The 25,152-nt window shown below is 49.3% G+C and overlaps 1 protein-coding gene across 4 annotated transcripts in view; it reads right to left on the bottom strand.

The window, feature by feature from the left end:
- Positions 1–25,152, bottom strand: part of ZNF532 (zinc finger protein 532) — a 112,877-nt gene that overhangs the window by 36,582 nt on the left and 51,143 nt on the right. For 2 of the 4 annotated variants that reach the window (XM_059881102.1, XM_024984572.2), the window contains 3 exons: positions 21,989–24,351; positions 10,269–10,450; positions 5,019–5,195 (listed from right to left, as the gene is read on the bottom strand). In XM_059881102.1, coding sequence (XP_059737085.1) covers positions 5,019–5,195; positions 10,269–10,450; positions 21,989–24,351 — 2,722 coding nt within the window. The remainder of the gene's footprint in view (positions 1–5,018; positions 5,196–10,268; positions 10,451–21,988; positions 24,352–25,152) is intronic. The other 2 variants (XM_024984570.2, XM_059881103.1) reach the window with 2 other exon arrangements.

Here is a 25,152-nt window from a genome sequence, read left to right as displayed (position 1 = left end):
CAGCTCAAAGGTGGTACATTAACATCTACCAGAGATGAGCACTTCCCCACTGTCTGAAATAGCTAACAGCTGGAAAGAACCCAAACATCCAGTATAAGTAAACAAGAGCAATAATGTATGAACATGCAGACATATACCAATGACATGGAATGATCTTCATGCAAATGTTAAAGAAAACAGGTAAGAAGACAGGATGGAGGATGGGCTCACATTTTGAAAAAGCAGCACAGAAAAGAAACAGCATGTAACTGTTGTCCTCTCAGCTGGGTGCTAATACCCCTATTTATTTACTTATTTAACCTATTCCTGTAACTGTTTTGCCTGCTTATACTTCCTGATCTTTCTTAAATTAGCACCTAGCAATAAGAAAAAAAAAAGAATAGTCTCAAGAAAAGAACTAGAATTGCATTAGAAAACTAGGATTGCATTCTTAGAAAAGAACTAAGATTTACTAGCTAGGTTAAAAATTTTTCTCAGGACTCCTCCTAGTTTCAGAAGTAACTGCTTCACGAAAATCGGCATGGCTTGCGCTTACGTGTGCTACATTCCTTCCGTTTTGTTTTGCTCGGTTACCTTCTACTGAGCTGCAAAGAAAGTAGAAAACAGGACATAATCTATTCACCTCAGACATAATCTACTATTCTGAGGAACAGGTTGCTGGAATGCGCCTCACAAACCACTATCAAATATCCAGGGGAAACAGTGACCACACAGGGCAGTTATCTGGGTACCGCCAAGTGGACCAGAGGATGGAGGCGAGCATCCCCAGAGGGACAGGCGTGCAGGGAGCATCCCCGAAGGTGCAAGGAGATTCCTGCCAGAGGACGCACCCTGAGTCCAGCTGTGAGAGCGCGGGACAGGGCGGGAAGGAGGGTCATCTTCAGGACACAGGCCGGGGCCTTCCCTGGCTGTCCAGGGGTTCAGACTCCACACTTCCAATGCAGGGGGCTCGGGTTCAATCCCTGGTCGGGGAACTAAGACCCCACAAGCCACACTGCGTGGCCAAAAAGTAGGGAAAAAAGAAAAAAAAAACAACACGAGGCTGAAATCCCCTGCAGGATGTGAGCAGCAAAGACTGAGCACTGCTCCAGATGGAAGCGCACTGGACGACTAGATGCGCAATGGGCTCCTAGATGAGATTCTGTACCAGGAAGAGAAAAAAGGAGAAAAAAAAAAAGAAAACAAAGTATCTCACAGTTGGAGAAATTTTCATGGGATCTATCAACTGGATGGCAAAATATAAACCCATGCTGGGAGACTGCTGCTGCTGCTAAGTTACTTCAGTCGTGTCTGACTCTGTGTGACCCCACAGACGGCAGCCCACCAGGCTCCCCCATCCCTGGGATTCTCCAGGCAAGACTACTCCTGTGGGTTGCCATTTCCTTCTCCAATGCATGAAAGTGAAAAGTGAAAGAGAAGTCGCTCAGTCGTGTCTGACTCTTCTTGACCCCATGGACTGCAGCCCAACAGGCTCCTCCGTCCCTGGGAGTTTCCAGGCAAGACTACTGGAGTGGGGTGCCATTGCCTTCATGCTGGGAGACTAGATGGTGGTAATAACGCACATGAGTGTTCTTGGGAGGAGAGGCGGAACACACCCAAACATTTCTGCCCTGAGGCCCCATTATTCCTAAGTGGGAGGAAGAGAGGGAAAGATACAGAGAGAAAAGATCAAAGGATGAACCAGGTGTTGGGAAGGCTAACAGCTGGGGCATGTGGGTAGAGGGGACACACGAGTTCTCCACAGTGCTCTTCCAACTCTTGTGTCGGAGATGATCACAAAATTAAAAAAACAGGTGCTAATATCAGAAAAGCCCAAATAAGGGTGCCACGACCCTCGCCAACACAGAGCTAGACCGTGAGCACAGAAGACTGGCAGGGAGGAACCACGGGGGGACCTGCAGGTGGGGAGCCGCGAGGGCACTCGGGACGGGGTGACCAGTCGGCACAAAGGCAGCGTCCACACGGGCACAGCCCCGGGGCATGCGACTGAAAGCTGAACCTGCAAATGTGACTTGACCCCAAATGTGAGCCTGAGTGAACATCAGGAGAACTGGACTGGAACAGTGCAGGGGGGCAAGGCGCTGAAAAGGAACTGCAGGGGAGCGGAGAGGAAAGTAGCAGGTGGGACGGAAAGAATAAGTCTAAATACCCACCCTCGGGTCAGGACAGAGCGCAACACCTGAATGTAAAAAAGCGCGTGAATGATAGAGGATTCTAAGCTCAAAACCGCAGCCAAGTGCCTCCACGGCCACTAGGGCTCCAGCCAGCTACAAGGCACGACACGTGCCCACGCCTGTCCTGGGGGATCTGCACCACGGCCCCCTCACAGGTGGCTCAGAGACCAGAGAATCTGCGTGCTGCCTCATAAATCCCAGGTCAGCTCTTCAAATTTGTCTTCGTGTGAAGCAAAGCCCTCCACCATGCCATGATGACATTGTGCGTGGCTTTATGTCCTGGCAACCTGTTTCCAAGCTCTGTTTCTTACCCAGTTCTTCACTCTAAAGTCCTCGTTTCTCGACTTGCATGCAGTTAGAAGCAGCAAAGAGAAGGACAGTGCAGCCCAAAATACTGCTGGTTATTCAGCCGTCAAGGAAGACATTAAAAAAAAGTCACTCAATGTATCGCTGTAAAATTTTAGCAGCGGACATTCACAATGATCTCAAGATTACCCAGAAAAGATGAAAGGGCATTCAAAGTTCCCTTGACAAGGCAGGGAAAAGTGCCTGACTACACACGGGAAAATAAGAAATGAAGCATTGGGATGGTTCCTGGACATAATGGGCACTACATGTATGTTTGAAATAAAAATCCTATGTCACGCCTTTCAAGCTGAGGTTCATTCTCAGACTTGCATATATTCTCTAAAGGAAACATGGGGTGGGGATTTTTATATTGATCTTTAAAAATTAACATAAGCTGTTTGCATAATGTTGGATCTTCCACATAAAACCACCTGTTAACCAAACACCACTGTGAGGTTTCACACGTGAGGTCTACTCACTTAATGTGCGGCTGACTTAACAGTGGCTCAGCACTCAAGAACACACCTGCCAAGGCAGGAGACTTGGGTTCGCTCCCTGGGTCAGGAAGATCCCCTTGAGGAGGAAATGGCAACCCGCTCCAGTGTTCCTGCCTGGAGAATCCCATGGACAGAGGAGCCTGGTGGGCTACAGTCCATGGGGTCACACAGAGTCGGACATGACTTCGTGACTAAACGATGACAACAAATTGAACAGAACAGGGATCTAACATTGAAAGAAAGTTTCCTGGTCAAACACGAGCCAACCGGTTTCCGGGGCGGCACAGTGAGGCGGGCTTGATGGGAGTCTGTTTGGGGAAAGGGGTGCCTTCAGCCCCGGAGGGCGGGAGACGGACCACAGGGCCCCAGGAGCCGCAGGGCTGCCGGGGCGCAGGCCTGAGTCACTGCTGCAAACTGAGCCCACTGGTCTGTGGGTTCAGCCGTCTTTCGCTTGTAAATTTGTTCTATAGTTTAAAACTCAGTCGTTAATGCCTATATTTGGGCGTGGACTTGTTAAAGGCTATGGTAGTAGAAAAAAATTTTTTTCTAAGAAAATATTGGAATAACTTTTTCCCTATACATTACTCAAATTTGAGGAGTATTGTTTTAGCTTATTTTAATGATGTGCTGTGCTGCATTCCCAGGTAGCAACTACTGTTCCAGGTTTCATACCCATTCCAGTGAATAAAGTTTTATTTGTTTGAATAAAAAAACCAAGTCAAAAACTGTATTTATGGAGTGGGGGGTGGAGGGAGACTATGTTAGTGCCCAAAAGCCTCATGACCATGACCACGCCCATGGCCTCATGACCCACTGAAGGCTGTTTAACTAAAAATCACTAATGTCTGTCTTCACAGCCATGACCTCAAGTTGTATGTGGATCCCCTAATTTGTAATGTGCTTCATTTTTAAGACCTACAAAGATCACAGCTGAAGGTCCCACTAGAATAAAACTCCATTTTCTCATAGCTTTTTAGCGAACAGGGTCATTTCTATCACGTTGAGCCACAAACACTTCCCCCAGACTAAACGCTTCATGAAAAACCAAACACATACAATATGGCATGTACACGTATCTCCCCCAATACTTCCTTGATTATAGGTTCAGAGAAAAACACAGCAACAGGTTTGAGGCAGCAGCTCTAGCCACACGTAATTATCGAATTATGCACGGCCACGAGCCACACAGGAAGACACTGCCGTCAGCCTGGCCATCGGACCCGGGGCCGGGTGAGCAAGGAGCGGGAGTGGAGGCTGTGGGCCCCCACGCGCCAGGCAGGGGGCCCCGTGGAGGCATTCCAAATGCTTCACTCTGCTTCACCTCCAGCAAAATCTGGGACAGGCGTGTGGCCCTCACTTTGCCAGGGTCGGGGTGGGGCCAAGGTCACCGCTCTGGTGGGTGATGGCCGGATTCTGACCCCAGGGCCCCCACTCTCTCCTCTCTGCCAGGCTGCCGCCACGGCAGGCCACCAGCTATAACTAATCCACTGCGGGATTTAAGACTCCATGAGGAAAATCCTGACACAAGTAAGATGGAAATTAAGGCAAAAAATGAAATTTACTTTTACTAGTCCAAGACTTATACTGGCTATGAAGTTAAGTTCAGGAACCAGGGTCTTCAGTTGACTTCATCTTCTGAATGGTACTGCGAAAAGTGTATCAGATGAAAAAAGAAACTATGAAAATTGAAAAGTTGACAGTTTTTTTTTTTTTTTTGGCTTCCGAGAACCTAGGAAAAATCATCTTAAAAGAACAAAATCCGTCAATGTTCATTTAGCAAAAACTGATGACAAGAGCATAAACAGTGACATTTTTGGACAAAGACCTCACCCTGGACAGTACTGAAGGCTTCAGGAAGTTATACGCTGTCTTTCACGAGCATCACAGTTTGCACAGCGGCGAAATCCTTCACGTCTTGAAATTTTACCCCACCGAACTACCACCTCCTCTAAATTCCTGAGAAAGGAGTGGACAAGAGCTGAAAGGCAGCGCGACTTACTTTGGTTCTCCTATCTTGATGCCAGGATGCTGCGTGTAGGCATGAGAGTGTGTACTTGGGGCAGACTTAAACGCCATTGGACAGATAGGACACTTGTAGAAGACTTCACAGTGAGAACCTTGAATGTGAGACTTCAGTGCGGCCACATCTGAGTACACGACATTGCAGTGCACACATCTGTTAGAAAACAAACACACGAGCGTCAGCACGAGACCGTCAGACCTGTGTGGCGTGACTGTGCAAGACTGGCTCACGTGAACATACTGAAAATGGCCCTTCTGGGTTTTTTGTAGTTTTTTTTTTTAAACATGTGGGGTTTCTTCCATTTACAACAGATCAAATTATCTTCATATAGTTGAGAAGGAAGATTAGGAAAAAGAAAAATGAAACTCCGAGAGACTATTTTTTTGAGCATCTTTTATAAAGTGCCTAGGCATGAACATCCAGATTCCAGACTGCGGTGGGTCCGATGGAGCGTGAGGCCATGTCAAGGCCAGGAGCACAGCAAGACCCTATGGCTTCCGGCTTTGAGAGGATGACCACAGCTAGATGCTGAGGGTCTCACCCATCCCCAAGACCCGCTGGAAGAATTCTGCTGATACTACATGCCAGTGACAGAGGGACCCAGAGGGACAAATGAGGACTGGCTCAAAGCCGAGGCAGCGTCCTGTCCACCCCGAGGCGGCAAACGTACCTGGGGCTACTGTAGAGAAGGCCAAGCACCTAGTGCATTGGTCTCCTGGAAATTCCATTTAAGCACATGACATCTGTTTGAGAATGACGTGAATGATAAACTGCTAAAGGACAAACCTCCCCCAATAAATGGCCTCTCGAGCTCACCTCTTCTTGAATTAATACTAATTTGATGGTTAGCCCACTCCTCACTCAGATCTAGCCCTACAGAAACAAACTTCACAAGTATGGAGACACGTCCCCCAGCCGCATCTTTCTCACGGAGGGACTCCCAGCACCACTGAGAGTCCACCCATTTATCGCTTAGGTGTCCTTGTCGGCCCACCCCTGAAGATTAGTCAAGGGTGGTCTCTCTGCTGACCCGCAAGGACAGGCCTTTCAACACCTGGCAGCCGTGTCCTGGCCGTGAACGTGAGAGGCTGACCTGGAGGGGGGCTGCAGACAGGGCTGAACCTAAGATGCTTCTGTCTTAGAAGCTCCCTCCCAATTCAGGGAGCGGCTGCCAAAGTCACACCGAGCGGCACACTCTGAATTACGCGTGTTCCATCGAGTGTGCCGTGTTAAGTAAGCTTTGCGAGCATTTTATAACAACGGTAATTAATGCCTTAGCATTTCAAGTGACTGAAGGCATCCTGTTCAGCAGTATATATAATAAATAAATATGTATATAATATATATTATATATATAAAGCAGTAAATAACAATAGGAAAATAAGGAAACCTCCTCTGTCTGATCTACCTGAACTACTATTTCAGGCAAAAAAGCCACCCAACCACCCTGAAACGATCCTGAGTTAATATGAACTTGGGTTGCCTGAACAGGTTCCGATCCTCTCTGGGCCAGTGTCTCACTTGTAAATGAGAAGAGCTGGACTAGATAAATTAGTCCTTCCCAACCCTAGAAGCCTGTGACTCCTATGAAAGAAGAAGATCATCTAAAATGAAAATAGCTGGGTTGCTAACTATTAAACTGAAGCACACGGTACATCACGAATCATAAACAAAACGTTTTTCCCGGCAAGAGTACAGGTGATCGGTGCAAGGGCAAAACACCCAGGAAGGGCGAATCCTCCCGAGTCTCCTGGAGTCAGAGGAAGACTTAACCCCTGAGAAATCCAGCAAGAGGTTAGAGAATCAACAGCTGACAAAGAAAGTGGCTGAGGCTTGGCCCGAAGAGCTTCATGGAAGCAAGGGAAAGCCTGCCTTAATATGAGGAGAAAGTAAAAAAATTTAAAAGAACTTAAGAGACAGTTGTAAAATATCTGCTTGCAAGTGGGAAGAAAGATTCATGGGCAACAGGGGCCAATGAGGACTGTAAATAAGGTTGAAAAGTAGGAGGAGAACTGGAAGGGTTCCTACGGCATTCTAATGCTTCTAAACATCTAGCCTGCTAACAAATATTTAATAGAGCCGAAGCCCTTTGTGTTCTGGATACCAATCAAGTTTCTCTTCATTTTTTAAATTAAAAACATAATAAAATGCTTATAGTATACAATCCTCTAATTCCCTCTTCCAAATGCAGATTCAGTGGATTAAGAAGAGGGAAAATTCAGAGAAATACTATATTTGACTTCTATCAAATTGACTAGAAGCTAGAGACTCCTGTAATATCTGGGAGATAGCAGTATGATCAGGAAGAGAGCCCACGGAAGACACAAACTCAGGCTGGAAGCTGCGCTGGAGACATTCCTCTGGCTAAAAATAATTTAAAAAAAAAAAGAAAAAATGGGGAAACTAAAAAGCCAAAAAGGAGAAGAAATCATACAAGGTCAAGGGGCTGCTAAATCCCAGCCAAATGGTAGACCGAGCTGTTACTTGAAACAAGAGGAAAACAACTAAAGTCAGATTTTGTTCTATCACCTAAAGAGGTGTAAACATGAACGAAATTTCAGACACGCACACATAGGTCAGGAAGCAACAGTTAGAACTGGACACGGAACAACAGACTGGTTCCAAACAGGAAAAGGAGTACGTCAAGGCTGTATATTGTCACCCTGCTTATTTAACTTATATGCAGAGTACATCATGAGAAATGCTGGACTGGAAGAAACACAAGCTGGAATCAAGATTGCTGGGAGAAATAGCAATCACCTCAGATATGCAGATGACACCACCCTTATGGCAGAAAGTGAAGAGGAACTCAAAAGCCTCTTGATGAAAGTGAAAGAGGACAGTGAAAAAGTTGGCTTAAAGCACAACATTCAGAAAACTAACATCATGGCATCTGGTCCCATTACTTCATGGGAAATAGATGGGGAAACAGTGGAAACAGTGTCAGACTTTATTTTTCTGGGCTCCAAAATCACTGCAGATGGTGACTGCAGCCATGAAATTAATAGATGCTTACTCCTTGGAAGGAAAGTTATGACCAACCTAGACAGCATATTCAAAAGCAGAGACATTACTTTGCCAACAAAGGTTCGTCTAGTCAAGGCTATGGTTTTCCCTGTGGTCATGTATGGATGTGAGAGTTGGACTGTGAAGAAGGCTGAGTGCCGAAGAATTGATGCTTTTGAACTGTGGTGTTGGAGAAGACTCTTGAGAGTCCCTTGGACTGCAAGGAGATCCAACCAGTCCATTCTGAAGGAGATCAGCCCTGGGATTTCTTTGGAAGGAATGATGCTGAAGCTGAAACTCCACCTATGAGTACTTTGGCCACCTCATGTGAAGAGTTGACTCATTGGAAAGGACTCTGATGCTGGGAGGGATTGGGGGCAGGAGGAGAAGGGGACAACAGAGGATGAGATGGCTGGATGGCATCACTGACTCGATGGACGTGAGTCTGAGTGAACTCCGGGAGTTGGTGATGGACAGGGAGGCCTGGCGTGCTGCGATTCATGGGGTCGCGAAGAGTCGGACACAACTGAGCAACTGAACTGAACTGAAATGAATCCTCAAGTGCGAGGAAAAAAAAAAAAAAACATACTAAATAGAAATTTTAGTAAAAATTTAAAGCGCCAAATTTAGGCAACGCCGTGAACAAGGGGGAAAAAAAGAAAAGGGATGGGCCTTTCCAACTGTGTTAATTACTGTGAGCCTGCCAGCAGAGCTTTTGTTTTAATTTAGGAAAGATACCAGGAATAGCTAGAATTATAGGAGTCTCTACTTCTTTTATTCATTCCAATTTAAATTTACTTTCATTATATTGGAAATATCAACTCTAAATGTCTGAGGAAATTGGCATCCATTGAAGGAACTGCCTTCTATATTAAACAAAGAATCCAGTAATAAGAGTTTCCAAATACGGAATAAGAACCAAAGTGTTATTGTGTGGGAATTCTGCGGCATCAACATGGAACGTCCCTCTTAAGCACTGAGTATGCTTCTGGATCACCCTCTCTTACTCTGGAACATAACCGTGGAGACCGAGGTAAATAAACGTAACGCCAGTTTAGACAGGGCACCGAGGCACAGGATCACGTGCATTACCACACAGTGAGCAGCAGAACAGGCACAAAAAAACTCTGGTTTTTACACTTCCAAACCAAAGGCTATCTATTAGATGGTTCTCAATCCACGAAACGCCTGCACATCACAGGTTTGGAGGCATGAGTTAAAAACGTGAAATCAGTCTCGTTATTAGAGAAATGGACAGAACCACCAAGAAACTAGTGACACCATAAGCTAAACTTAACTGAAATAAAACTGCTAAATCAATACCAACTGGCCTTCATTTTGATAAAACATCAGAACTGTGCTACACCTTTTTAAAAAATGTGTGTATTAACAGTCTAACGTTAACGATACCCGGTAACCAAAGTCTCAAAATAAGCCCACAATACAGTAACACCTCTATTAACAGAGACATGTGCACCAAGGACATGTTTTCTTGGTGGACCTCCATTTAATCAAAACATAGAAGGTTCAGGAATATATTTTAGAAGGTCACAAAGCGGAGGGTCAAGTTCAAACGCATCATCACACATTATTAGGCTAATGTTTGGATTTGTCAGATGTTGTAAAAGACATCTGAAAATTTTAGGGGGCAGTGAGAGGATCACAGTGAAGATGAGCAGAGACGCGGGAGAAGCCCAGGCCCAAGGAACAGAGAAGGAGGAATAAAGGAAGATGATCTGGGTGGAGGGCTCCTCCACAGTGAGCGATGGTAGGAAAGGACGTGTTGACACGACCCAGCCTTCAACACGACAAGAGAAAAGTGGGGGACCACCTCACCCTTTTGTTTTGATGAGAGAAGAACTCAGAGGTGCAGAAATGCACTGTGTTCTTACAGGGGTTAAAATGTAAGCAGCATGACAACAAAAGTCTGCTAGAAAGGGGGCATAAAGTACAAAGGCTCCTAACACTCGATCAAAGCCAAGCTTTGCCACATGCCTGCTTTTGCCTGGCAGGAGGGGCCCCCTTTACCCCGGGCTTGGTGTGGACCAGCGTCAACCCCACATGAAAGGATTCAAACAGAAACACCCCCCTTATGAATGAGCGAGGTTCCCAGAGGATCTGTTGATCAAGGTTTCACTTGTAAGAAAATGAAAATGCTGAGCACGGACCACTCGGAACCCTGCGCAAGCTTCACGCGCCCGGAATGAAGGCCATACTGACCGGAAACCCACTCTCCGCGTGTAGTGCAGGCAGTTCTTGGTGACGTGGGTCTGGAAGTGCACGGACCGGCAGATGGCGCCGCACTCGGGGCAGGTGTAGGGAGACTTGTGCTGATGGATCCGCTGGTGGGAGGCATAACTGCACTGGTTGGGGAGCAGCATCTGGCAGACAGTGCAAGTCTTCTAGACAAACCAGAGGGGAGACACGATTGGTCCTGCGAAGTACTTTCTAACACGCAGAGAAGCTTGGTTAGACCTCAAAGTAAGTATACGTCGGTCATTGCAAGCAGTAATTATAAGCCCACAGAAAAGGCAAACTTAAAAAAGTTAAATGGTCAAGATAAAATACCTTACTCCATAAAACACAAACAGTATGTTCATAAAGTCAGGCTCATCCCCAAAAGTCAGGCTCATCCCCACAGTGTGATGTAAAGAGAAGGTTAGCTGCTGGTAGAGTTCCAATTTTGTTACTTTTACACATTTTTTTTTAGTGCGAAGAAGAGGTATTCTTATAAAGTAAGTTAGCAAATCTAATGAGTAATTAAAGTACAAGTTTATGGGCATCTATCTTGACAGTAGTCAGAGTTCCCAGAACTCAGTAACTTTCTTCAAAATAATAAAAAGTAATTAGTGGCTAACCCGGTTTTCTTTTTTGGCCACTTCAGTTATCAGTATTTGAGATGTGAGATACAGGAATACAGAAGAATGGCCACAGCAATCGCTTCTTCTTTTCTGCACATGATCTGGTCTTTAAATGGATGAACTGGCCATTATACGATTTACGATTAAAACCAACAAATCACGTTCAGATACATAAATTCAGATTTTAAATGGAAACTTCCAGAGCTTAAAATCTAATCACATATAAACTAAAACTGAGACCGAAATCCTCTTTGGGAAGGCCTCTACACCATTAACTAACAAGGAAAAACTGAAACACATTACATGTTACATCCCTTTAGATATAAGCACTGAACACAGCAGGCTTTTAAAACACAAAAAAACTTACAGTAAATATAAATGGAGGACTTAGTATCATTCCAAAGTTAAAAGGTGTTTGAATACTATTTGGACATTCATGCAACAGGTATCTACTATCTTCCAAAATGTATAATTTTTATTAAAGTCAGTTAAAGAAAAGCCTCAAAACATACTGTAGTTAAAAGTGAACCAATCTTTTATACTGACAACAGAATTAAGACATTTTCAAAACAGACTTTTTATTCTTTTAGCTTCTGAATCAAGCAAATTAAGGTTTCAGCTTCTAAGGAAAACTAAGGAAAATCAGAAACTCACTTGAAAATTCTTTCTTGGTTCTCTCCTGAAAGGACTAAAGTACAAATTTGATCCCATAAAATGTTTATTGCAGTCACAAAATAAGAACATTACAGGCAGCTTTGATGAGGTTAAGCATCACTTTAAAATAGCATTCCTTTTCTAATAATACATATTCCAAAGATTAAAACAAGCCACAGCCAATGAAAACCAATCCACAGATGCATTAAGTATCAAATCCTGATGACCTCTTCTTTATCACAGGTAATCCACTGTTTCTTTGAACTAAAGGTTTCTATTCACTTCACCACACAGTTACTCATCCCAGGCAGTGAACTGTAGTGTCTGCATTTCAACAGGCATCTCAGAATGTCTTGCACTTACTAGGAATAAAACCCGTGTTTTCTACACTCAAGTCAAAGCATTTTCTTTTTATCCTATGCATTGAGCCCATTCCACTGTGAGCCAAGTGAACTGGATCCTTTAAATAGATGGACTTAGATACATCATCTCATTTGATTCTCATAAAAATCTATGAAGTCGATGGCATTATCTCCACTTTACAGGTGAGGAAAGGACGTGTGGCGGAGTTAAGAAACCTGCCAGGGGCCCACAGCTCGCAGGTGGAGGAACCAGGATTTGAACTGGGCTCTGACCCATTCCAAGGCTGACAGCGGGGCGGGGGGACAGCCGTGGTCACGATTACAGGCAAGCCCCCAGCCCACTCCATGGCGTGGCTTCCATCTATGGTGACGCAGCTTTATTATAGGGAAAGACAGCAACAAAATTAAGAGAAAACCTAAAAAGGAGACAGAGCATGTGTTTCCTTAAAGCCGAAACGAATTTTAACATTATCTCCCATCAAGATGTTACCAGGTACCCTTCATAGTACTCATAAAATTCACAACGAGTTACTTAAACATGCTCCCCTGTCAGATGCTTGTATGCGGTCATAATATGTAACTATATAAATAGTCATGGACGCATTGGTGGATGAAAGAGCTTTTGTACTAGTAAGGCGAACTAAAGTAAGTATCAACATTATTCGAGAAGAGGCTTTATGAATTAAAGTGCTCTTTATGACAGAAATCTCTGACTGCAGAGACTAGGGAAAATGTTTTAGAGTGGCGAGGTCACATACACAGCCATGTTTCCATAGCGACCTGTCTCACACGTCGGTCCCTGGGAGGGAGGAAGTGTTCCCTTCATACTGCACTGTGGCCCCGGAGGCTCCGCGAGAGCAGGTGGTGGTCTCTGCCCGCCCCCCTCCCCAGACCACTGACCAGCCACAGGAACCTGCCTTTGGCCCTTTCCACTGACTAAGGCTCCTCGCCAACTCCAGGCAGACAAGCGAGACCAGGAGCAGTGGATCGCACACCCGAATCACGACGCTTCCCTGTTCTCCGATCACTGCAGTGGAGGAATCCAGCTGCCGGGGAGCCCTCGGCCAGAGTGTGCATGCACAGATGCGTCTGCGTTAGCGCACACACGCTCCGAGCAGACTCCCACGCTTCTCTGCTTACTGGCTCCCACTCCACCCACTCTGTGTGCAGAACCAACCAGCCGTCTGGGCTGCAGATGTTCTCTCCCGGACACATAGGTGAGAGCCACAGTTTTCAACTCACATGACAGCATCTGCCCAACCGTTCCCCTCTGATTTTTAAAAAATTAATTTCTTTTTTTAGGGTTGGCTATGCTGGGTCGTTGCTGCTTGCTGCGCGGGCGTTGCTCTCGCTGCAGGGTGCGGGTGTCTCCCTGCGGTGGCCTTTCTTGCTGCTGCTCCCGGGCTCCAAGCTCAGGCTCAATCGACGCAGCGCACGGGTGCAGCTGCTCCTCGGCAGGTGGGAACCTCCCGGATCGGGCATCGAAGCCCGTCTCCTGCCCTGGTGGGTGGATTCTTGCCCACTGAGTTGCCACGGAAGCTCCTCCCTCCAGTTTCATCCACTGCCCTTGTGTTAGGTAACAGGTCCCCTCCGCCTCCTGAAACGGTGGTGCTGGATCTCACAGTGCAGAGGAAGCGGAGCCAATGCCACTTGCTTCTCTGGGCTGCTGGGGACTCTTGGCAATGACACTCTCTCTGGACTGGGTGATGCGTGCGGGCATCCGGCCAGGCCAGGATCTCTTTGTGGTCTCTGATGATCTGACTGTCCTTGTTTTGTTGGTTTAAACCAAAGAAAACAAAAATGTCTCTCAAAACTCTCTCTTCTATACAAGTTGAGAACACTTACTAGGGGATAAAGCAGGTTGATGTGACAAAGTTGGCCTCTGGAACAGAAAACAGCTAAAAAAATGCACTCACACAGTTTCAGGTGTCTTCTGACAGTTTTACTGATGTCATCTGAAACACGGAAAACATTTGCGATACTCAGGTAATAGGCGGCTAATTTTCAGTCTGGGGCAGATTCATTTGCTCAGAGAACCGCTACCTTTAGAAAGTGAAATGCTACTTTTCAGTAGTCAGGTAATAGGAGAAAGCAGAAATTAAAAGCTGAAAGGTAATCGCAATCATATGTGACGACTACCCATACTGCACCCTCTGTGCCCAATCCTGGCACAGAAATCAATGGCTGGTGGGGGCACGGGGACACACAGGGGCCCTGGTGAGGATGCAGACAGCCTTAGGGCTTGGCATCCTCTTCGCATCATGAGGAATTATTTGAGCAGATTATTAAAAATATTTAAAGTAAAATCTTTGAGTAAAAGTATACTGAGCACAAAGCTGGCAAAACTATGAATTCTCTGCGTTTCAATTCATATTTTAGGGGGAAAAAGGTAGCCTGGGAAATCTACAAGAGGAAGATGAGGAAGGCTAAGGAAATGTGAGTAAGCAGCAGCTACTTATGCTTCCACTTCAGAGAGACCAAAACCGTGTGACCGCGTGAGACACAGGTCAGAACGCTGTCAGCTTAACAGTCAGCCCAGACGCTAAGTACACTGCTTCTGCCTCATTAACAGCAGTTTTGCAATCTTCCATGTACAATATAATTATCAAACAATAATAATAATAAGCAACACCAGTCTGCTTTCCCGCTCTCCCTCTCAGCCGATCTCACGATGGGAGAACAAACAAAGCATTTCATTTCCGACCCCACTGAGATAGAAGGAACACGGAGCATCACAGCAGAAACAACGGCATACACCATTGTGCACAACGCTAGCTGCTGGGGGTGCTTTTGTCCTCAAATCATTCTGCATTAAAAAAAAGGCCTAATAAGAGCTGACAGTGAAATGAGCCAATTTTCAGAGACCAGTGTGGTCAACTTACATAATCTACTCGGATGACAATCAGTCAAGAAGACAGATGAATTAACAGTTGATGACCTTAAAATATAAACTGGGTCAGAACTAGCCTGACCAAAATTAAAATTAAACATTTAGGAGAGCAAGACCCAAAACCAAGCTAATAATGATACTTTGGGTGGCTGAGGGAACTGAGGTGGGCTCCGTGGTTTCCTGAAGAAGCCACTTGAGCAGACACGGCTCCAACGAACTGGTGGGGGCTGCTGGAGCTCGTTTAACACGCCTGGTACGTTGTGCTCACGACGCCCATAACCTCCCTGAACCTAAACTGAATCAGCAAGCCCGAAAAATAAGGACCTCTGCAGGTAAGTCTCCTTAATATGCATCCTTGAAGCTGTCATGGATATGTGGCAGGTAAGATCTACTTTTGCCTGTGTCCAGTCAAGTCCAACTCTTTGCAACCCCATGGACCATAGCCCACCAGCCTCCTCTGTCCACGGGATTTCCCAGGCAGGAATACTGGAGTGGGTTGCCATTTCTTCCTCCAGGGGATCTTCCCGACCCAGGGGTTGAACCATCAGCTCCTGCGGCTCCTGCATTGGCAGGTGGTTACTTTTTACTACTGAGCCACTTGGGAAGCCCCAGTGTGGACATGAAAGTGTTAGTCGCTCAGTCGCATCCAACTCTCCAAGATGCCACGGACTATAGCTCGGCAGGCTCCTCTGTCCATGGGATTCTCCAGGCAAGAGTTCTGGAGTGGGGCGCCATTCCCTTCTCCAGGGGATCTTCCAGACCCAGGGACTGAACCAGGGTCTCCTGCATTGCAGATTCTTTACCAGTGAGCCACCAGGGAGGCCCTCAGTGTGGATATAAACCCCAGAGTTTATTCTCGTAAGACTCCTACGGTGCCTGCGACGGTAAAGTTCTGTGCTTCTGTGTCACCATGAGAAACCAGAAAGGACAAGTAGCAATAAAGAAACCCTGCCTTGAGTCCTGAGCTGGCCACTAACTGGGTGTACGTTCCCTCAACTGCAAAACAGAAGGGAAAGGACACGACACCCTCTGACCACGGCTGATGCAGAGTCTGCAGGAAGAAAACCCGTCTCACCAACTCAGAGGCCGTAATATGTACTTCCGATCTGTACTGGGCTAAATTTAATTGTGGTTTCACCAAGAGGAGAAGCAATGACATTCCAGGACACTTAATTTTCAACGACTGAAACTACAGCTGTGGCCTCTTAACTACTTCACGGAGCAGAGGGAAGCTTCTCCAGCCTCTCTCTCACTCCTTTCCTTCTCCTGCCCTGAGGCAGGTTATATCCCTGGGTCTGGAAGACCCCTGAGCAGGAAATGGCAACCCACTCCAGTATTCTTGCCTGGAGAATCCCATGGACAGAGGAGTCTGGCAGGCTACTGTCCATGGGGTCGCAGAGTTGGACACAACGGAGCGACCAGGCACACACCCAGGGCAGATTCGCCAGTGTTAAAAGTGCCCGGCACCCCCGTTCTACTGCTCCACGGGGTTCAGGGTGACTGGGAAGGGGATGGTCCATCCAGACTCTCCATCTCACACCCCGGCCTGGGGGCTTGCCCTCCTCAGAAGGGCCAACAGCTGCACGCAGGGCCTCAGGTGCCCTGGGGTCGTGGCTGGGATCCAGGCTGGGGGAAGCAGGACGCGGGGTGAAGAGGGCCTGGAGCTCAGCCACGGACGCCCACCCAGCTCTCGGCAGGGCCTGCCGGGGCTTCGTGGAGCACAGGGCAGGTTAGCGGCGAAGCAGCACTCAGGGCCGTCACTGCCGTGGAGACGCCATCCACACGGCACGCGCGAGAGGAGGAGCGACTGGCAAGGCAGGTTCAGCGAACGCCACCAAACCTTCCTTTACCCCACGACACACGGGCCAAGCCTCCAGGGCCGGAGCGTGTAACATGCAGGGTGAGAGGGGGCGTCACACGGACAGCCCCAGCCCGTGTCAACAGAAAGAGAGATCCTTGACCGGGTTCTGACAAGCACCCACAAACACGCCCGAATGACATCTGACAAAGCACAAAAAAGGCAACTCAGTGGGAGACAGCCTTTCAGACAAATGTGTGCTAAGTTGCTTCAGTTCAGTTCAGTCACTCAGTCATGTCCGACTCTTTGCAACCCCATGAACCGCAGCACGCCAGGCATCCCTGTCCATCACCAACTCCCAGAGTCCACCCAAACTCATGTCCATTGAGTCGGTGATGCCATCCAACCATCTCATCTTCTGTCATCCCCTTCTCCTCCTGCCTTCAATCTTTCCCAACATCAGTGTCTTTTCAAATGAGTCAGCTCTTCCCATCAGATGGCCAAAGTATTGGAGTTTCAGCTTCAACATCAGTCGTTCCAATGCACACCCAGGACTGATCTCCTTTAGGATGGACTGGTTGGGTTTCCTCTGTGCAACCCTATGAACGCAGCCCACCAGGCACCTGCCTCCAGTATTCTTGCCTGGAGAATCCCATGGACAGGGGAGCCGGACGGGCTACATACAGTCCACGGGGTCGCAAGAGTCGGACACAACTTAGTGACTAACCTCTGTCCGTGTTCTCCAGGCAGGCATACTGGAGTGGGCTGCCAGGCCCTCCTCCAGGGGATCTTCCTGACCCAGGGATGGAGCCGTCTCTTCAGTCTCCTGCATCAGCAGGCGGCTTCTTTATCACTAGCACCACCTTACCAGAGAAAAAGGACACGCACGGGGGAAAAGAAATCTCAACCTAAGTCTCACAAATAATACAAAAAGTAACCCAAAATAGATCACAGACTTAAGCGTAAATCATAAAAACATCTTTAGAAAAAAAACATAAAAGAAGGTTTTCAGGATCTAGAGCAAAGAGCTCTTAGACGTGATGCCAAAAGCACAAGCCATAAAAGAGAAAACTGATAAATGGGACTTCGTCAAAATTAAAAGCATTTACTCTGTCAAAGACCTAACAAGATGAAGAATGAAGTCGCAGACTGGGGGAAAAGACAGGCAACCACATACCGGCAAAGGACCAGCGTCTAAAATATATCAACAACTCTTAACACGCAACAGTAAAAACAAACAAAAAAACTAATCAGAAAATGGACAAAAGACAGGAAGAGACATTTCACCAAAAAGGATATGCAGGTGGCAAATAAATGTAAAAAGATGCTCAACATTATTCGCTATGGAAAAAACACAAATTAAAACCACATCACTACACACCTGTCGGGATGGTGAAAATGATGCCGCCACCAAATGCTGGTGAGGGGTAGAGAAAAGAGGTCATTCACACACTGCTCTTGAGGATTAAAACTGTACAGCCACTGTGGAAAAGAGTTTCTTAAGAACATACATATGCAACCACCACACAGCCCAGCACACAAAGGAGTTTCATCCCTGAGAGATGACAGCTTATGTTCAGATAAAAGCCCGCAGACAAATGTTTGCAGCAGCTTTATTCATAACAGCCCCAAACTGGGAACAATGCAGACGTCTTCGGTGACTAGATAGGGTGAGCACCTTGTGGCAGGAACATATGATAGAAAAACACCCAGCAATAAAAAGGGATATCTCCAACCGCTTGGATGAATCTCCAGGGAATTATGCGGAGTGAAAAAAGCCAATCTCAAAGGCTACATATGGTAGGGCTCTGTTTTTATAACATTCCCGAAATGACAAAATTATAGAAATGGAGAAGAAATCAGTGGTTCCTAAGGGTTAAGAATGAGGTAGGCGTGGGAGGAACTGGCTGTGGCTCTAAAAAGCCAGTATGGAGACTTCCCTGGCTGTCCAGGGATTAAGAATCTGCCTTCCAATGCAGGAACACCCGTTCGATCCCTGGGCAGGGAACTAAGATCCCAAAGGCCTCAGTGCAACAAAAGCCAGGTGCCAGACTACTGAGCCCAAGCACTCTAGAGCCCATGTTCCGCAACAAGAGGAGCCCACGCGCTGCCACGAACGCCCAGCGCGGCCAAACAAAAAAACAGTGATCACGATAAATCAAAAGGCAGCAGGAATGATCCTCATGGTCACGGCAAGGTTCTACGTGTTGACAGCACGCGAGCCAGCAGCCTGGATAGGACACTGTTGAACAGTTCCCCTGCACGATGCAGCCACTGGGGAGAACTGGGTAAAGGAAACACAGGATCCCTCTGTGCTGCTTCTTACCTGAATCCGCAATTATCTCAAAATGAAAAGCTTAATTTAAAAACGAAATGACTGGAGAAGACTGAAGCCACGAGCACAGGGCACGTTCAGCAGTTTCAGCTAAGCTGTTTAAAGTACCATGGCAAGAAGGTGGGCAGGAGAAAGCAAGAACAGGAGGCAGGCAGGAAAGGAACGGTCCCGCCCAGGGACCCTGCACCCCTCTCTCCAGGTCTGCTGAACGCACACGCAGAAAGGAGAGAGCCAGGGCCCTGAGGCCACGCCCTTTAACCTCCTGAATCCAGGCAATTCAGGGTCAGTGTAGGAGTCAGTTGTATGACTCAGCGGAAGTCTGTTGTATGACTCAGCGGTCCCTGATCTTTTGGGCACGAGGGACCAGTTTCGTGGAAGACAAGTGTTTCACCGGCCAGGGTCGGGGGGATGGTTTCAGGATGATTCGAGTGTATCACGTTTATTGTGCACTTTCTTCATATTGTTCTTACATCAGCCCCACTTCAGATCATCAGGCATTAGATCCCAGAGGCTGGGGATCCCTGGGACACACGTGAATCTCTGAGGCTGCTGTGCAGACCTAGGGAGGCGGCCTGGGCAGGACCCTGCACCGGTCCGGTCCGGCCCTTAGGGAGGGACGCAGCCTCCTCTGCCTCTGTTCACCCACAAGTTACCAAGAAACAGAGAGGCCAATGGAGAGACAGGAGGGAGTGTGGATAGAGGCACTCGGAAAGACTGGACTTGAGCTTCGCCTTTGGATCTTCTTGCAAAATTCAGCAGCTGAGCAGAGTGTTGTGACTGCCCTTCTCCCGGGGGCCAACAGTTTATCCAGGTGGACTTTTGCTCTCACTCAAGTTTAAATTCACCAACTGTAAACCACGGCCAGTGGTCGTGGGAACAGCAAACTGAAGACGATGGAACAGGAACTTTTCTCCTTCCTGCCTCGCCCTTGGGGTCTTCAGCCCTGCCTGCCACTGCTGGAGCCCCCGCCGAGCTGAGGCTGGTTTAGAAGGAGCCGCGGGGCCGCCTCGGGCTTCGGGGGCCTCGGGGGACTCGGAGGAGCGGGAGGACTGATGGAACTCACAGAGGGGAGCCGCTCCCCTAGGCTAGCGAGAATGCTTAAGAGACCAGCCTGCCCCTGGGTGTGCAGACACCGGGCCGTGGTGGAGGCGCTGCTGCTGGGAGGGCAGGAGCTCGGGGCGAGGTGCGTCCGTGGGCGGCCCTCAACAGGAGGCTCTGCTCGGTGTGGGGGTGTAGAGGGCACTCTGGCTCGGCAAGAGTCCGAGGAAGGAGCCAGGATGGGGCGGCCTGGCCCGGAAGCTGAGGCAGGTCCTGCCCTGAGCCCGCTCGGGGCCCAGGGGCCGCCGGGCATCATGCCACACCCCGCCGCCACCCCCTCCATGCGCACACAGCCTGCCGAGGGACCCCGCCCACCCCCTCCCCGAGGGTTGGCTTCCCCCAACCCCGGGCTGGCTCCTGAGCTTACGTGGTTACACAGAGACTAAAAACAGCGGAAAACAGGGAAGGAAAATCCCGACCTTCCGCTGGCGGCCTCCTCCCGCCTCGGAAAGGGAGCGGACCGCCCTGAGCCAGCCCCGCCGGCTGACAGTGCCCGGCGCCGGAGCCAGGACGTACTCCACCATCCACAACACGCGGAACCGAGGAAACGGCTCTTTTTTTAAAACTGCATCCTCTTAAGATGCAGAGAGAAGACTGCCTCTTTGATGAAATGGTAACTAGAAAAGAGGGACCCAGATGGGACCTAGGCCCTGTCTCCAGGATGCGCTGGGCGTCCTGCCCCCCATCACTCCTTCCTGAACCAGCGTCACTCTGACGGCGTGCATCACTGTCAGACAAGCAAGCACGCAGCGTCCAGCGTCCTCGCTGCGAGAATGTTCTCGAATCTCTTTATCATCTCCTTCCACTCAACTGACCGTCCAGAGGGAAAAAAAATCATTGAGGCATGCTTCATCTTTTGTTCCCCAAACTCAAATCCTATTAATACAAAGAACTTAGCTCAGTCGTTGACCTCAGGGAACTGATCGTGGTTGACAGGACCAGAAGTCTGAACCACAGCATGAACCTCGTCAATGAGATAGTGGAGACAAATAGAGGAAAAGGTCAGTTTTCCACCAGGGCTTCAAAAACAAGAGTTTATCACCTCAAACGGGGGCTCCTCCCAAATTTACAAGTTTCCCGTTTGGACAATGAATCTTGTGCTTGCTCTCTCTAGCTTGAGTGAGTTTCATACAACAAGCTTGGTGACTTCCAGATGACAGCTGTCAAATATTTATAGTGAAACACATTTAATGACTGCCCAGAAGCTGCCTCGTGGACAGAAGCAAAACGACAGAAGTCAAATCGCTAGCCGATGTCCAGTGGGAAATGCATCTCACCAACACCAACCTACACCTCACCACAAAAACACAAAGCAAAAACGCCACAAACAAACGTAGAGGTATTCTATTTAAACAGAGGTGCGTTTTCCATTTGTAGCTTGAATTCGCTGCGCTGGAGAATGTTACTGAACATACTAGACCAACATTAAGCAGAAATGCCTTAGAAGTGGGTACCGACCGGGTGTGTTTAACTATAGAAGACAGTAATTATAAACGACGACAGGAATTTTTTAAATCCCCAGATGGTCGCTAATAAAGGAGTCAGTGGGGATCAGCCTGACTTCAACACTTAATACAACGTCACGACACTATCACTGGTCAGAGCTCAGACTTCCGATGTAAATGCCAGTGACCCAACAATTAAGACCACCTCTACCTGCCCTGAATCTAAGATGCCTTAGCTCAACTAGTACACAGAGTCTCTATCTGTCTAAAAGAATCCTCTTCCCCCCAAACGGACTTCTACGTAAGATTTACATTTGAACACTGCTCCATGAAAACAATCCTCTCTCTCACTTGTGTGTGTACATGTACACACGTGCACTCACACCCAGCCCCCCATCTAGCTGAGCTTCCACCCCTGAAATCAGCGGCATCGGATAGAGAGCTCAAGGCTACTACAGATTCATCACCGAAACACCGAAATGTAAATGATACTCTACTTGTCCGCTCGTATCTGCAGCCTGCTGGAAATGGGTGGCCAGCGACGTCTCGTCCTGGAAGACTTCGTTACACTCCAAACACTTGAGGCTGTGCCTGCAGAGCTTGGAGGGGTCTTCATCCAGGGGCATGGCGGGGGTGATGGGCGTGCTGGAAGGGGCCGATATGACCGTCCCGGTGATGCCAGGCTGGATTTTGGTGACCGTGTGCGCGCCGGCTCCCGCGGAGCTCGAGAGGCTGGACGACGAGGGGGCGGTATTGCTTGATGGGGAGACGATCATCTGATCCGCCGGCACTGGCTTCAGGATCAGGTGCGAGCACTGCATCACCACGCCCTTCTCCTTGTGCCCGCGGGCGTGCGACAGCAGGCTGCACTTGTTGTAGAACACCAGGTTCTTGGTGCAGTGGTTGCAGGTCACTTCGATGCGCACGCTGCGCCTGTCGTAGTGCTGGCTCAGGCTCTTCTCCAGGGCGAAGGAGTCCCCGCACTCCAAGCACTTGTAGCCGCGGGTCGGCAAGGTGATGCCCGCGCTGGCAGGGGGGCTGAGGTTGGGGATGTAAACCGGGACGGGGTTGACGCTGCTCAGCACCTTGTTGAAGGCCTCCACCACGGAGCTCTGCAGGGACGACACCACCTGCACCCGCGACACCTTCTTGGGCGGCTGCGAGGCCGCGGCGCTGAGGATCGCCTGCTTGATCTGCTGCTGAGGCTTGGTGAGCACGTGGCGGAGCTCGGAGGCGGCCTGGGCGCCCTGAGGCAAGAGGTTAAGGTTGGCGAGGTGCACGGTCTTTGGCACGAGTTTGGCACTGGCCAGGCTGGAGGCCGGCACCACCACGGTCTGCTGCTGGATGGCGCTGGCGGCTTTGATGATGGCGCTGCTGGCACTCTGCACGGAGGCGGCGGAGATGACCGTGGCCTTGACCGTCGTGTTGTTGGCCAGCTTCAGGTTGATGACTTGCGAGCCGGCCGTCTTCACGGCCGACACGGGGAGGAAGGCGGTCGCCACAGGCTTGATGGTGACCTGCTTGGGGGTCAGCTCGGCGGGCGCCACGGCGTTGGCGACCACCGCGGACTGCAGGGGTGCCCGGGGCGGGGAGGCGAGCACGGCGGCCGGGGTGGGGGACGACAGGAGCGAGGTCACCGAGGCCACCACAGGCCCCGCCTGCTCCGAGGGCTTCCTGCCCGCCTCGAGGTCCACCTCGGGCAGCACGCGTGTCACGGTCCTCTTGATCTCCCCGGAAGACGTCTTGATGGTCTTGATGCGGACTTTGGGGATTGCTGGTGTCGACCCCGCGGGGGATGCTGGCGACCCCTTGCTACTATTTTCGCTGGAAACGCTCCGGGGACTGTCTGGCTGCTTAAGGGACGCTTTCTTCGTCCCGTCGATGAGGTTCTGGGGTTCGGGAGACTTCTCGGTGGCTCGAGGGCTGTCGTTGACGTCCTTTGGTAATGGAGAGGACTCCCGGGAGTTGGTCGCCAGCTCTTTAGAGGAGTCGGAGGCGGCCTTTTTCGCACTGAGTGCCGCGATCGCGGCGATGCAGGATGAGAGCTTGGAGGACGGCTTGGTCCGCGACGGCACCGGGCCAGCGAGGCCAGCGTCGTTCTTCTCGGAGCCCAGCTTCCCCTCGTGGACCCTGTTCTCCAGCACCTTTTCAGAGCTCTCCTTCAGCTTGTCCTCCATCTTTCTGACTTTAAAAGGTTCGTAAACACCCAGATTTAGAGAATTTGTCTCCGTCTCCCTCTTGACGACTTTGCTTTTCTCCAGGCCGCCGGGGGCCGGGACGCCAGCCTTGCTCACGCCGTCTCCCCCAAGCGCCTTCAGCTTGTCGTAGTCCTGCTGGGGGCCCGAGCCCGCCAGCACGTTCGCTCTGAAGCCCGTGCGCGGGTCCTCCTTGTCCGGGGGGTCGTCCACCTCTATCTTCTCGTCGTCGTCAAACTCCTCCGCGCTGGAGATGGGGCTGAACTGGCTGAAGGCCGAGTCCTTTAAGGTCGCCTCTGAGGCCGGCACGTCTCCCTTCAGGGCCTTCGACCCTTCCTTGCCGTACGTGTCGAGAGAGGACGCCGTCAGGAAGCCATTGTGCAGGCCGTTGCCGGGGGGGTTGTGGCTGTCCTTCTCTGCGCCGTCCGAGGAGTCGATGCTGCGGACGTTCTTCACGATGACACTGACACCCACGTCTGAGGAGGACGGCGCGTGTGAGTCGTCGTCCGCCTGGGCGCCCTGCTTGATGTGGCTCTCCTGGTCGTCGTGCGCAGACTCGATGGCTGCCTTGGGGTCGACCATGTCGGGGATGTCAAATGCTGCCAGCAGGTCGTCAAAGTCGGGGGTCTTCATATCCCCCATGGTCATGAATTGGATCAGATGTTCTGTGAAACGAACAGAAAAACAATTCCGTCAGCAACGCCCCGCTCAGACAAACGTCCCTGTAGGATTCACACCCAGGCGGGGATGACCATCAGTGAAATGGCAAGTCGCCATGTGCCCTTACTATAAAGTCGGGACGCTGAGCCAAAGTGGACAAACACCCCGAGAACAAGTATAAACTGATCATTACAACTCTGAAGCAATTCCTCCAAAATGCTGTGCGGCACAGCCAATGTGGAGCCTCTCTAACAAGCAGAACTATTAAACCACAGAGAACAGGTTCTGGGCTAACAACCAGAAAATACTGTTCATCGCTGGATTCGTCTCCTTGTCTTCACAAAAAGCTGCTTTCAAGTATATTTTGACCTTGACAGCATTTCATGCTATAGGCAAAATTATCCCTAATATAGTCACTGTCAGATCTGGGGTATCACATTAAAAGAAATACAGGCCAAAAAACCCAATTACAGATTTCAATTCGTCCACAGAAGTGAGCATCCCAAGCCAGCATAGGCCTTCTGCTGCTGCTGCTGCTGCTAAGTCGCTTTAGTCATGTCCGACTCTGTGCGACACCATAGACGACAGCCCACCAGGCTCCCCTGTCCCTGGAATTCTCCAGGCAAGAACACTGGAGTGGGTTGCCATTTCCTTCTCCAATGCATGAAAGTGAAAAGTGAAAGTGAAGTCGCTCAGTCATGTCCAACTCTTAGCGACCCCACGGACTGCAGCCTACCAGGCCCCTCCATCCATGGGATTTTCCAGGCAAAAGTACTAGAGTGGGGTGCCATTGCCTTCTCCGGCAT

Source organism: Bos taurus, chromosome 24 (genome assembly GCF_002263795.3).
Source record: "Bos taurus isolate L1 Dominette 01449 registration number 42190680 breed Hereford chromosome 24, ARS-UCD2.0, whole genome shotgun sequence".
Classification (NCBI taxonomy): Eukaryota; Metazoa; Chordata; class Mammalia; order Artiodactyla; family Bovidae; genus Bos; species Bos taurus.
This window is presented reverse-complemented; position numbering and strand designations above follow the sequence as displayed.